Raw genomic sequence first — 12530 nt, forward strand, 5'->3', positions numbered from 1 at the left:
TAGGTGGCGCCATTGATTTACATTTTATTTAAGTAGATGATGTTGGTGGAATCAATGAACGCTACAACAAGCATTTTCAGGAACGCGAATCAAACATCTCATCTTTAATGCATAGGGTCAATGTAAACACAAATACCTTATTTGCAAGTAAGTTGTACATATGATTTTTTTTACATTAGCTGTACATGGCCGGTTATTCAAATGTACAACTTGTACTGTATGTGAACTCTCATGTCATGATATGACTGCAGTACAAAGGCATATGGACATTTTTACATTTACAGGCATAACCACCAAAATCCCTGTAGCCAGTGAAATAAGAAATAATACACATTGTTCATTGTGCATCAACATGTGACAAGTGACTATATGATATTGGCTTGAAAGTTTCATAAAAATCAAGCAGCATGTGGAAAAAGTCAAGCCTCCGACATAACTTCCAATTTGTGAAGATGTCCTCCAAATAGTTTGAGTCTAATCTGGCTTGCAACTGCTAAAATGCTGCACGCTAAAAGAGTACAGTGTTGTGGTCCGGTCTTGCCCTTGTCTCGCCCCCAAAGTCCCGCGGACTGATCGGTTTGTTTGTGCTGTTCCTGACTCAAATCAGTGTCATGTCGTCATCCACTGTGACCAAAGTGATTACCAAGCAAATCACAGGAGAATGAAGGTGATCCGATTATCAAATAGTTCTCACTCTCACGCACAGTTTAAACAAAGTCACAAAGGTTTATCCTTTCTGCCAGTATTTCTGCATAATAAAACATACATTTAAGTAAATATGAATCTACACAATACAATATAATGTGCATTATCTTGGAAAGCGGTGAAGAAACAAACCATTCCTGAAATTTATTGTTTAACGTAGTATGCTTATCCCTTCTTTCTCCTGTTTAGCAGCAGATTTGTTGTAGACAAAACGTCTACACACATCAACCCGCCCAACACAAGACTGACAGTGAGGACGCCCGTTGATGAAAGGCAGAGCGCTCTGTGTGCACGCTGTGTGCACGCTGTGTGCACGTGCTCATGATCATTAGCAAGGGAAGGCCATTAAATATCGGACTCTCGCACAATGACTTCACTGATGCTTATTAGAGGCCAGGCTTATGTGATCATCACAAGAAGTTGTGTGTGTATTCAATGCACAGTGTAGACAACATTAAACACAAATACATAAAGTCTGGTTTGTCTGATTAAAAAACTTGACGATGCGTTTCCCAGATGCCAGTGAGCTTTAATGTGAGAGCAGCGAAAATCTGCACCAACACTGGCCTGTTGGGAAAAAGAAAGATGTCAATCTCGTCACATTCAAACAACCTCAGGCAACACACAGACACACACCCGCTGCGCGCACCGTCGCCCCTTGACACATCACTGCAGGACAGCTGCAGCGAGAGGACCGGATGAGCGGAGTAGAAAAAGGAAGTGGTGGTAGAACTAGTGTCAGGGATGGTGTTTCTGTAGTGGAATGGTAAATACATAAGACAATGCGGGATTCTGCAAATACAAGCTTGAAATCAATTAGGGGAAAAAGAGGTGAAATTTGCTGTAAATTATCATGAGACGATACTTAATGAACTACAAGACAAATGGTCACTTACTGCATCATGGAGCCAAAAGGCACCAATCTCTAAAACTGCACTAACTCTGTCTATCGCTCTGTCTCTCTCTCTGTGTGTGTGTGTGTGTGTGTGTGCCCCCCACTGGGTTGATATTCCCCAGACACTCACTGGCTCAGACTCTCTGCATCCCACAGTGCCAGCTTTATGGTGCCATAAACACGCACGAGCCAAAAAAGTATGAAATGGAAAAGGCTGGTGATGGTGTAAGTGGGTGGTGGACGGATATGAGTCAGCGTGGGTACGGCAACGGAGGGCTGACTGAGGTGCTTTCTGTGAAATCAACCACCACCAATGTACGACATCAACATCAAATTCGTTAAGTCTTCCCACAGTTAGGGTAAGACCATTGAGAAGGAAAGTAAATGTTAATGTTGAATACGAGGGCTGGTGGGTGCATAGATCAATAAGCACGAGATCAATGCGCTTTAGAAGAGTAGCTAGTGGTTGACGTGAGTGTCTGAAACGAGTTGGGGTTCAGGGCAGTGAGTTTAATGGACTGGTGGACCCTAGATGTTTGTCTGTGAAATGGAAGTGCTTGGTGAGCAGAGAATGAGTGTCCCCCACTGATAAACTGGCGAAGGTAAGTCGGTGCAGCATGAAATTAGAAGCAGTTTTCTCATTTTTTCTGCGATTGAGTGGCGCGTGTGCTGATGCTTGTGGGGTAAAACACATTCACAAAAATAATCTTTGAAAAGTTGTGAGTAGGGTTTAGAAGATGTATCTATGAATTTGAAAGTTAATCCAATGTAGTAGGACAAATCCCTCCTCACCAGCCTGTTCAGACAACAGTCGTGTTTCCACTCCAATAAAAATACAGTCAATCTTCATGTAGACGTTCAAGTACACAAATGTGTTTTAATTGGTCTGAAGACACACAAGCACAAGGGCAGCGCTGAAACCATGCTGAAATAAAACTGCTGCTATGGTTTCCCGTGTCCTGTGACTAACCTGGATTATCCCAGGTTGTAAGGTAAACATTATGTTGCATTTAGCAGAGTCAAACAGAGTAAACCCTGTATCTGTAACAGGCGCTTTTCTGTGAGAGCCATTGTTCGAACAAGAAAGGAGCTCCTCGAATTCTGATATAGAAGACATAGACGTCGCCCTAATCTCCTTCTGGAACAGCTAACTGGGGCCAAAGACAAGTGGGTGGCTGAGCAAGTGCATGAAGGGGAATTTGCCAAGAACACAATTAGACACCGAGTGGTTTATATAAAGGTGTCAACTTATTACTCTTCTGTGATGCTGTTGAAAGCGACCACTAAATACCATAGTAGAGGCTGAGAGTAGAAACGAATGTGTGGAAGAGAGGACACTCAGCAGGTGAACGTGGGCGTCTGCACATAGGCAGACCTAAAAGCCCCTGATAGTCTTGTCTCTGATAGCCACTCTCCATCTCCCTGACAGGCAGCTGAAAACATAACCCGCCACACATTTATCTCCCCTGAACACCGAATGGGCGTATATAAAAATACTGCTCAGTGCGTCTGTCGGCCAGTGAGCCAACAGCCCTGCCAGACACCTGAGAGAGCAACAGCGTGCCCCTTGATCCTGATGTAAACAAGAGCCACCGCTCACAAAACCGTCCATCACCTTGCAAACAGGCATTAAAGGCGCAGTAAGCGATTTTAAACAAAAGCACGTATTGTAAAAATGGGTAAATATTTCCTCACAGTCCGCAGGCTACTGTAGTTTTCTCCAAAATCACTTACTGTCCCTTTAACATTTACAAAATACATTGGTTCGGGAACTGCCGTCTTGAAGCCTCGAGATTAGCATCTCAGCACTAACTAGCTGTCAATCACACGGTGTCCATGCGCAAATGCATACAGTGTCTTATTGTCAATTCATTTCAAATGAGACCGTCATTTACAAAATAAACCACGCTGCACGAGGAGGATTTGAAACAAGAGATTGAGATCATAAACTTGATTACTGACATTATGAAACAAGAGTCATTTTCTCATAGACTTCTATATTAACTGACTACTACTGTATATGACTTTTTGCCACCAGGTAATCGCCCTCTGCTGGTCATTCCAGAGAATACAGGCTTCACTTTCTGCACCAGGTGACAACCACCATTTTTATACACAGTCTATGGTTACAGTAAGTGTATTCACGTGTAAGGTAGCAATGTCTGTAAATACATACACTGTACATTTGAGATGCTAATGCATTTACTACAACATGTGTAATATGTGCTGAGTCACCTTGAGGGATTGTGCACAATGATTTGACCTAATTAACCATAGATCCAATATCCTGAATACATCAGTGCAGGTAAAGGACTCAGGATTGATAACTGGAGGTTCTGCGTTAGAAAAATAATGGTAGGCTGCTAACACTTATGGATACACAGTTAGACATCACACTATAGAAAATGTTGATACTAATGGTGTTATATTTGTTGCAATATGCATAATGATCTTATCTGCAAATGTATCAATATGCATGATCATATTTTGCTGAAGCAACATACGAGCCTTCACCAGTGGGAGGCAGTGAGTCCATCCTCAGCACGCTCACCCAAGAGAAGAGTAAAATTCCTCCCTTCTCTACTCTATGTATTCATTTATAGTAGCTTTCATTTATTCATTTATTTATTTATTTTTGCACTGGACTAAATCTAATTTGCCAAATCTGGTTTGAAGTCTCAACCTCTTTTGCTGCTCTCATTACTCTCCCCTCCATCTGTCCCTCCTCCATACAGCATCCTCCTCTCTATCCTCATCTCCTTTCATTTTGTTTTGTTTTCTTTCACTCCCCTCCAGCTCTCTAAAACCAAATTGCATTATTAAGCCTCGACACACTAACTTCCAGTTGATTTCTTCTCTGCCATAGGTAGCTGCAGAAAAGTTATGGCATCGACATATTCTCGCCGTATCATCCTGCCGCCTGCTCGCACATCGGGATGCACGGTTTGCCTCGGGGGAAAATGAAAATAAGATTTGCAAAATCCGCACCATTGGAAAAATGACGGAGCATCTCGTTTTAAAGTTCTATGCTGTTCCAGTGTGTTGCTTTCGCAGGGAAATTGCAACTGACACACCAGGTAATATGAATGTACAATTACAACATTATAGTTATATATTACCACTTGACATTGTTAAATGAGCGGCAACTAATTCATTACAGGGAATGCAGCGTCTCCAACCGCTGTCACTCCACGTTGAGGGTAAATATAGCAACAGTAACATGTTAATATATATAGTGGTATGTCATTTAATTTAGTCTTTTCTTCACTATTATTTGAACAGTTTTTGTTGGCTACTGATCTTTGTTAGTGATATATCAAATTGTCCTCAATAAAGGCTAAACATTAACTGTTCACGGTCTTTTCACAGTCAAGTGAACTAGTCCATAAAGGCTTGTGAAGACTTCATAACCATCAGCTGAAGTAACAGTCATTATAGGGCTGAGCTGACAATTGTGAACAGTTAATCAATGTTCATGATTCCATTTAAATGCCAGAGCATCGCTGGGATTAGTGTACTGTATGTCTCCCCCCGCGCTCCAGACGAACCACTGAGCAGCGACTGAGGATGGATTTATTTTACACATAAAGGGAGGTGAATACTTTTGTGCAACTGCTACAGCCATTGATAAAAGCGCCACGCTGCTCCCTCACTCTTTATATCCATACTACTACGCTGCTATGTCCCTCACACACATACATATGCAGCAACTAGTCCAAACAAGGACAGGTACAAATGGCTTTGGCGTGTTCAGTGACATGAACAAAAACATACATTTGAAGCCAAAACAATTGTCTCCATACTTTTACCGAGTGGTAGTAGCGGGGAAATTAAAAAAAGACAGAACTCATTACAGTACAGTCAAACATTTAGGCCCTGACCTTGGATAAAAATAAAAGAATTCTGTGAAAACAACAGATGACTTCTCTCTGACTGAGACAGTGCAGCCCCCCGGGCAGACAGTTGTTAGATATATATGCTGCGGAGAGGAGACCGCTGCAGTTTAAATGTCCTAATAAGGTCAAGTCCAGACTGATTCAGATCCACTTGGTAAAGTGTCATGGTCAAGTCTTCATAACAACAAAATGAAAGCTGCTTGTTAGTGACTGCAGGGTGAGAGATAATGGCGACAGAAGGTTGTGATTAGCTGCGAATCTCTAAAATTAAAAGTCATTTTCTGTGGCTTCACATTGATATGCAAATGAATCCGCTTCCCAGATTATTCCCATAAATCTGTAGATTCTCGCTACACCCTCATGATCAATAGCTTTCCGTGTCAGTACACGGCAGGAAAATGGTTCTGAATTATTCACTGATAGTATATCAGGAGGTAATTACATGTCTACAGAGGATAGTTCTAAAAATACGTATCATACGTATTATCTCACTGCTTTGGATATTACAGTAGGTTTCTGTCGTCAAACATGCCCTGAGCGGTATGGTTGCTGTTGTTAATATAACATTAACATGTCGTAAAAAAAAAAAAAAAACGGAACACAAGTCATGATGGTATGGAAATGTTCTGGGAAGAAAATAACAGGAGCAGATCTACACACACTGACCTTAGATTAGGAAAAAACAAAACCATTTCCTTACTGGTGAAATGTGGAAAAATATAATGGCAACTAGAGTAAAGTGTCTTTTTTTTAACCTGACACCTGCTGATAACATTTTGACAAACCAAAATAATACATTGAATATGGATGATAGCCTGCTGATAATGAAACCATCAATAATGCAGAATGTCAGTCTGAAAATCAGTGTTGTTTTTAGTTCACAGCCCAGTCGTTTAGTTTCCCTCACAATATTCACTGAAAATAATAGATTATGCTGGAGATTCACTTTCGACACAGCAATGTCAGATCAGACGCTACACAGAGCACATACTGTACTGCAACGCATTAATGTACATCAACACATGTTGTTCATGCATTTATTTTCATAGCGCTTTTCACGAACTCAAACCACTTTGCAAAACTAAACTAAACAATCAAAACAAGTTGAATTCACATTGTACAGTAACAGATAAATTAAATAAGAGACATACAGTACTGGAGGTGTTGTATACTAAACATGTAATACACTTCCTATACATGCTTTGTTGCCTTCGCAGTGCACTTCAAAATAAGAGCCCTCTTTCATGTCAGACAATTGGAAAAAAGCACGGGTGGAATATAACGTTACAAACAACTACATCGAGCTAAACCACCAATTCAGCAAAAATCTATAAACTGCACAGAGAGACATCTAAAGAAATGAAGGAAGAAAAAGGTGCCCGACTATCTCCTAGAAGAAAGGACTATATTTCACTACCCCGCTAAAAATGGCACCATGTTGATCTCAGTATTGACCTATTATCCAGCAGTCGTTCTGTACATTTGTGTTTCTTCTTGCGAGTCACACTGCATCACTGATATACAGTGCAGGAGGACGTATTCAGAGTTGGCCAACACACCGCCTGTCAAAAACTCTGTTATTTCGAAGGACATGGAGGAAGCTCACTGATGCTTGTCAGGAGATGTGAGAACAGGAGAGGAGAAAAGTGCAGTAAAGCTGCCCATAAAACCCTCAGTCATGCTCATGCTGCAAACCTTTAACTGCCTCACGCCGCAGATTGTTGGCAATTTGCGCGGCAGCAAGTTGAGTGTGTGTGTGTGTGTGTTAGTGTGTGTGTGTGTGTGTGTGTGTACGTCCCTGGCCTATGTGTAGTGTCAGGGCTGACGGATGGTTGCAGCTCTGGGGATTCTTATTACCCAGAATGCCATCTGCTCAAGAGAACGTATTGGGGAAGGCAGCAAAAACAAGAAACTCCATCATGGGATGCTGACAGATGGGTTAAGAGCCTGCCTCCTTACAATTACCTACAATCACACACTTGTATGCCTCTGCCTCTTGCTGCGTTACACTGAGATGAGTTTACTTTCCGGTTTTCCAATGACGTTTACCCCAAATGAAACTCCGCAAATGTGCAACATCATCTTGCTGTAATTACGATGCAAAGGCGTGAGATATCTTAACAGTGAGAGCTCTTGCAAATTACAGCCGAGCTGAATGAGCACAGACTGAAGATGAAGCAGAAAAGTGCGCAGCATGTGAGAGAATACCACGGCAGACGAGAAAAAAACGAAGGGGACTTGAAATAAAATAAGTGGCGACACACCGACAGGGGTGTCAAGCTCTGCCTCTCGGTTGATTTTATTTTAAGAAACTGTTGTGCGGCAGACAAGATAATAAGGCTCACTGAAGTCTCACCTGTCTTAGTTGTACACTGACAAGTTATTACTGTAAACCTCAGCATTGATATTAGTCCATAACACACACACACACACACACACACACACACACACACACACACACACACACACACACACACACACACACACACACACACACACACACACACACACACACACACACACACACACACACACACACACACACACACACACACACTTTGCAAATAACAAAGACTGCAACATCTAGCTAGTCATTACTTTGTCTCAGTGGGATTAAATTACAGTAGGAATCAGTGCTGCACTACTTACAGACAAATTACAATTAGATTTATTATTAATACATATCAGTTTTGCAGCAATATATATTCAGTATATAAAGTTGTGGGAAAATTTGGGACTAAATTTTGTCCAATAGTCTAAATGGTGTAGAAACATTCGCCCATTCAGGCCAAGTATACACTTGTTCACCATTATGATTATGATTATTAAAGGAAAAGTATTTTAAATAAAATTTGCAGCACAGGCAAATACTAATATCCATCTTTTTGATCTTGGTTGAATAGAATAACCATTTAAAGAGATGTAATATTCGGCATTCAGGTAAAATTAAACTATCCCTGCAATGCAGTACAGTGAACATTGTGCACTACAACTTGCACCTGCTGCATTTGAATAATTGTTATTCATTACATGCAAAGCAAGAAGTGTACAGCAGCAGGAATAGTTTGGCGGTAGAATTGGGCACCAGGAGACTACTCCGCTGAGCTTCAGAGACTGCGAAGTAAAGATTTGCATCAAAATACACAACATGAAGGACTCAGGAATTCATTTATCCTCTACATCCTCTGACGCCCACACACTCAGCGGTAATGCAAGATGGGAAGGGGTGAAGTCGTGTCAGGTCTTGGACAAGAGACAAGCTTTCACCTTGTGGTGCCTCACCCACAGGGAAGTTGGGGTGGAGAGAGATGGAAAGAGTGTTTTCATCCGAGATCACCTACAAGGAGACAGAGCTTCCCCTCATCATGGGCACTTCTTCGTCTGTGACAGCTAAGACAGTGTTGGGCCCCCGGGGGAAACGACGGGGTGTTACCTATGTAGGATATGGAGGAATTCAAAGCATGTTGTATTTGGATGGGAAGAATTTACTCGGGCAGAACAATGACCATGAAACGTTATGCTTTTGTGGTTCATGATGGAAATTACCATTTAGCTTTCACTCCTGCTCCCTCTTCCAATGCTTTTAATGTCTATCTTCCTGCAGAATGAATTCCATATAATATCATCAGGGGCAGGTGTTGAATGAACAGAAGCAGGATTAGATGGGAAACCACATCATCAAGGTCGAGGCACGTTCCCTACAAAATGTACCTCCATACAACCACTGTGCACTATCTGCAACTATCTGTATGATGTCTACCTCTTTCATTCAATTCAAATGTGTGTTGTTGTTTTCCTGCCAAAAAGTCAAACCATGTCACAGTAATGGCCGACTCTCCCGGTGACAAACTGTCAAAGGGGTTAACTATGCATACGGTATACAGAGCACTTAACAATCTTCCCCTTTAAATGTAAGATAAACTGTTTGAATGCAAATGGGGTAGAGGAGGCGAAAGAATAGGTAAGTGAATCTGCAAAGTCTGAGAAATGTCATCAGTGTTCTCACTCAGCAAAAGCTACAGAAGGGTGAAGAATAGTACGAAGGCATCGTTGGGTGACACACAGTATATTTTTTTAAAATATAAAAAATATAATATATATTATATATAATATATATAACGCCAATGCCTGCACTGTGTCTGTGGCCCACAATCAACGTCAACCCTGTCAGACTTCAACTGACAGCACCTGCATGCTCAGCCCAAACGCAAGTCAGTGAAAGAGGGTGCAACAAGGGCAGGAGATGTTTTATGAGGAGCGTGAGTGCACACGACAGCTGGAGCAAAAGCTTATTTTTGGCCAATAAAGGCTTATATTTCTTATTGAGTCTTAAGTAAGTGGTTGGAGTGTTTGAGGTTGAGTAACATGGACGCAGAAGCAAAATACGGTACGTAAAGATATTGAGTAAAACCAGATGATATCCTATAAGGGAAAATGTTAACGTATAGTGTCGTCGTGCGACAACAACTTCATATAGTGCTCGCAGAAGTAAAACGGTTCTCGCTACCTCTCCTGCACTTTGCAGACTTGCTGTAAACAATAGTTTTTGCATTTGGTTCAGTGAATCTGCTGTTGATTTTCAATCCTGCATTAGATCGTAGTAAAATAGATTCAAAATAGATGAAGCAACATCACCCCTAATAAATTGTGGCAAAGATGATAACCAAGCGCCCTCAGAATGATGTGTCACACTCTTATTTTTTTATTTCCAATACTTTATTACCATTGTGGATGCTCCTAGGTTGGTTTTATTAAAGCTTATTAATTGTATTCACTTTTCATCTCGTCAGATTGAGGAAATTTGTCATGGCAATTAGCCTTGAGTGCCGGTCCAGTTTAACTTGAATTGATCCTTACTTGCCCTTGTTCCCTCATTCAACCACTAATCGGCTCCCGTCACGACACTGGGAATGGACGTCAAACTGTGGAACTGTGAGTCCCTCTCCTTCCTTCGTTTGCGTCTGTCTGATCAACCTCGTCTCTGGGTGCGCACATCACAGCGATGCATGGATCCGAGCCTCTGTGTCAGACAAAACTCTGCGCTTTTGTGGGCGTCTTGTAAAGCTCCACTAGCCTCCTTAACATTATCCATTCTGTCTGTGTGTCTGATATTAGAATTTCCTGTTCATTATTCCACTACGATGTGACAGAAAAAGTCCTTATTATTTGACCACAGAAAGTGAGCAGGTTGATTTCAGCATCACTTTTTTAAATGATTCTATATAGTTAGTCAGAGAAACAATTCCAATGTTTTATGGTGAATGTTTCAGGCAATCACCGTATTCAAAAAGCTCCAGGCTACTGCATATAATCAATGCAATGTTGGTTTGATGCCACACTAGTTTGGGAAATAATGAAGTGCTAAGCATGCACCTCTCTCTGCGTGTTGAGATGTTACTTCCAGCACAGATATTTTTAGTTTCCCCCACAGGTTCGCTGGATATGAAATGTGAAATCGGATGTATTTTTCAAAGTTTTTTTTACTTCAAAATGTTTTGCAGACAAAACAGGAAACTATTTGTATCATCCATAATTCATATCAGGGCTTTTGGTGAATCAATAGAACAAAACTGTATCTCTGTAACTGTATCAACTTTTATTTGGCACCCAAGCTCTCCACGATTCGGCATCAACTGCTGTACATGTCTATGTCTCCTCCTCTCTGTAACGAGCCGTTTCGATGGGCTCGGGACAGGACAGGTGAGCTCTGCACCTCACTGCTCATTATCCAGGTGGACGGGTAGTGAGGCAAAAGGTACGAGAGAGAGCAGGGCGTCTTATTTGGATTTGTCGTCTCTGTGACTGCTACAACCACTAATGAGACCTTGGCATCAGTCACTGTTCGAACCACCGTCGCGGCGCCTCGCTTCTTTTTTTGTTCCAAGACATAAGCACTGCCTGCTCATGTGCACTTACATACTGCTCAAACACATTATAAGGGCTGTGTCTGTCCAGACAGTTTAATCTGTCCTTCGCTTAAAACTACAACCAAATCTCAACCCTGAAGGAGCCGAAAAACACTGTTTATCAGAGAGGTTTGATGTGAGATAACATCTTTTACACTGGGGAAGAGTAGATAGACTCATTTTCTCGCCGCAATGGGAGAAAGAGGTACACAGAGCAACAATTCAAGATGGCAGAACATAAACATACCCACACACGCTGTACAGACTCCTTTCAACCATTATGAAGTGCCGCTTTTGGGGGTCTCTGATTTTAATTACTAAATACATTTGGTAGTATAGTATTTCTCACAAAAGAGACGATAAACTAAAAGCCTCGATCACATTGCCTACCCCGCTGGGCATAGGAAAGGGCAAGACTCGCAGTGTGTGGTTTAGTCACATTACACAGACGTAATGAGGAGATGACACAAGCGTCGACCCCCGAGGCTCTGAATGTGACAATGTCTGAGCTTAAGCCAAAGCCGAGCTCTTTTCATGGCCAGATGCACAGGGAAGGTGCCGCATCAGTCTTAGTAATTGTATCTCACTTCACACGTGGAAAAGGGAGTGAGCTGTGAGGACGAGACGTGCGATTTATACATGAGGAGGGAGATGAGAGAGAAAAAATATATTATAATGAGAAAAGAGGCATATAAAGATAGCAGACAAATAGAATATGTATTAACAATGAAACTAAGGTTAACGCAGTTGTATTATTTGAGGATCGTAGCATCCTGGGTGCTGCGCTCAATGTGCCAGTGACAAAACAATTGTGAAAGGTGGACAGAGTCCAGGATAGAGGAGGTCTCATTTGGTGGACTAGAGAGGGGCTTGATGAGGATTTTCACCCTGTCTCTCGACATAAACTTCAATGCTGTCGAGAGAACCAGAAGAATAGGAGACGGAGCTCCTACCTGTCCGATCGCGGATGGCCAGGTTGTTCCCTTTCTTCAGGACGACATCCAGCTGGTACATGGCTGGACTTGGAGGACGAGGTGTGGGCTCCGCATTACTGGGCCCCACTATGCTGATGCCCTGTCGAGAGAAGTTAGATACGTGCAGTCAGTTATCCAGTCCAGATAACTCCAG

The 12530-nt window shown here is 41.9% G+C and overlaps 1 protein-coding gene across 11 annotated transcripts in view; it reads right to left on the bottom strand.

Annotated features, from left to right (window-relative positions):
* The window catches only part of mctp1a (multiple C2 domains, transmembrane 1a), a 127425-nt gene that overhangs the window by 69769 nt on the left and 45126 nt on the right, over positions 1 to 12530 (bottom strand). For all 11 annotated transcript variants that reach the window (XR_004794578.2, XR_004794577.2, XM_035640198.2 and 8 more), the window contains exon 2: positions 12356 to 12476. Coding sequence is in view for 9 of the 11 variants with exons in the window: in XM_035640198.2 (XP_035496091.2) it covers positions 12356 to 12476 (121 nt within the window). In the remaining 2 variants the exon portion in view is untranslated. The remainder of the gene's footprint in view (positions 1 to 12355; positions 12477 to 12530) is intronic.

This window comes from Scophthalmus maximus, chromosome 19 (genome assembly GCF_022379125.1).
Source record: "Scophthalmus maximus strain ysfricsl-2021 chromosome 19, ASM2237912v1, whole genome shotgun sequence".
Taxonomy (NCBI): domain Eukaryota; kingdom Metazoa; phylum Chordata; class Actinopteri; order Pleuronectiformes; family Scophthalmidae; genus Scophthalmus; species Scophthalmus maximus.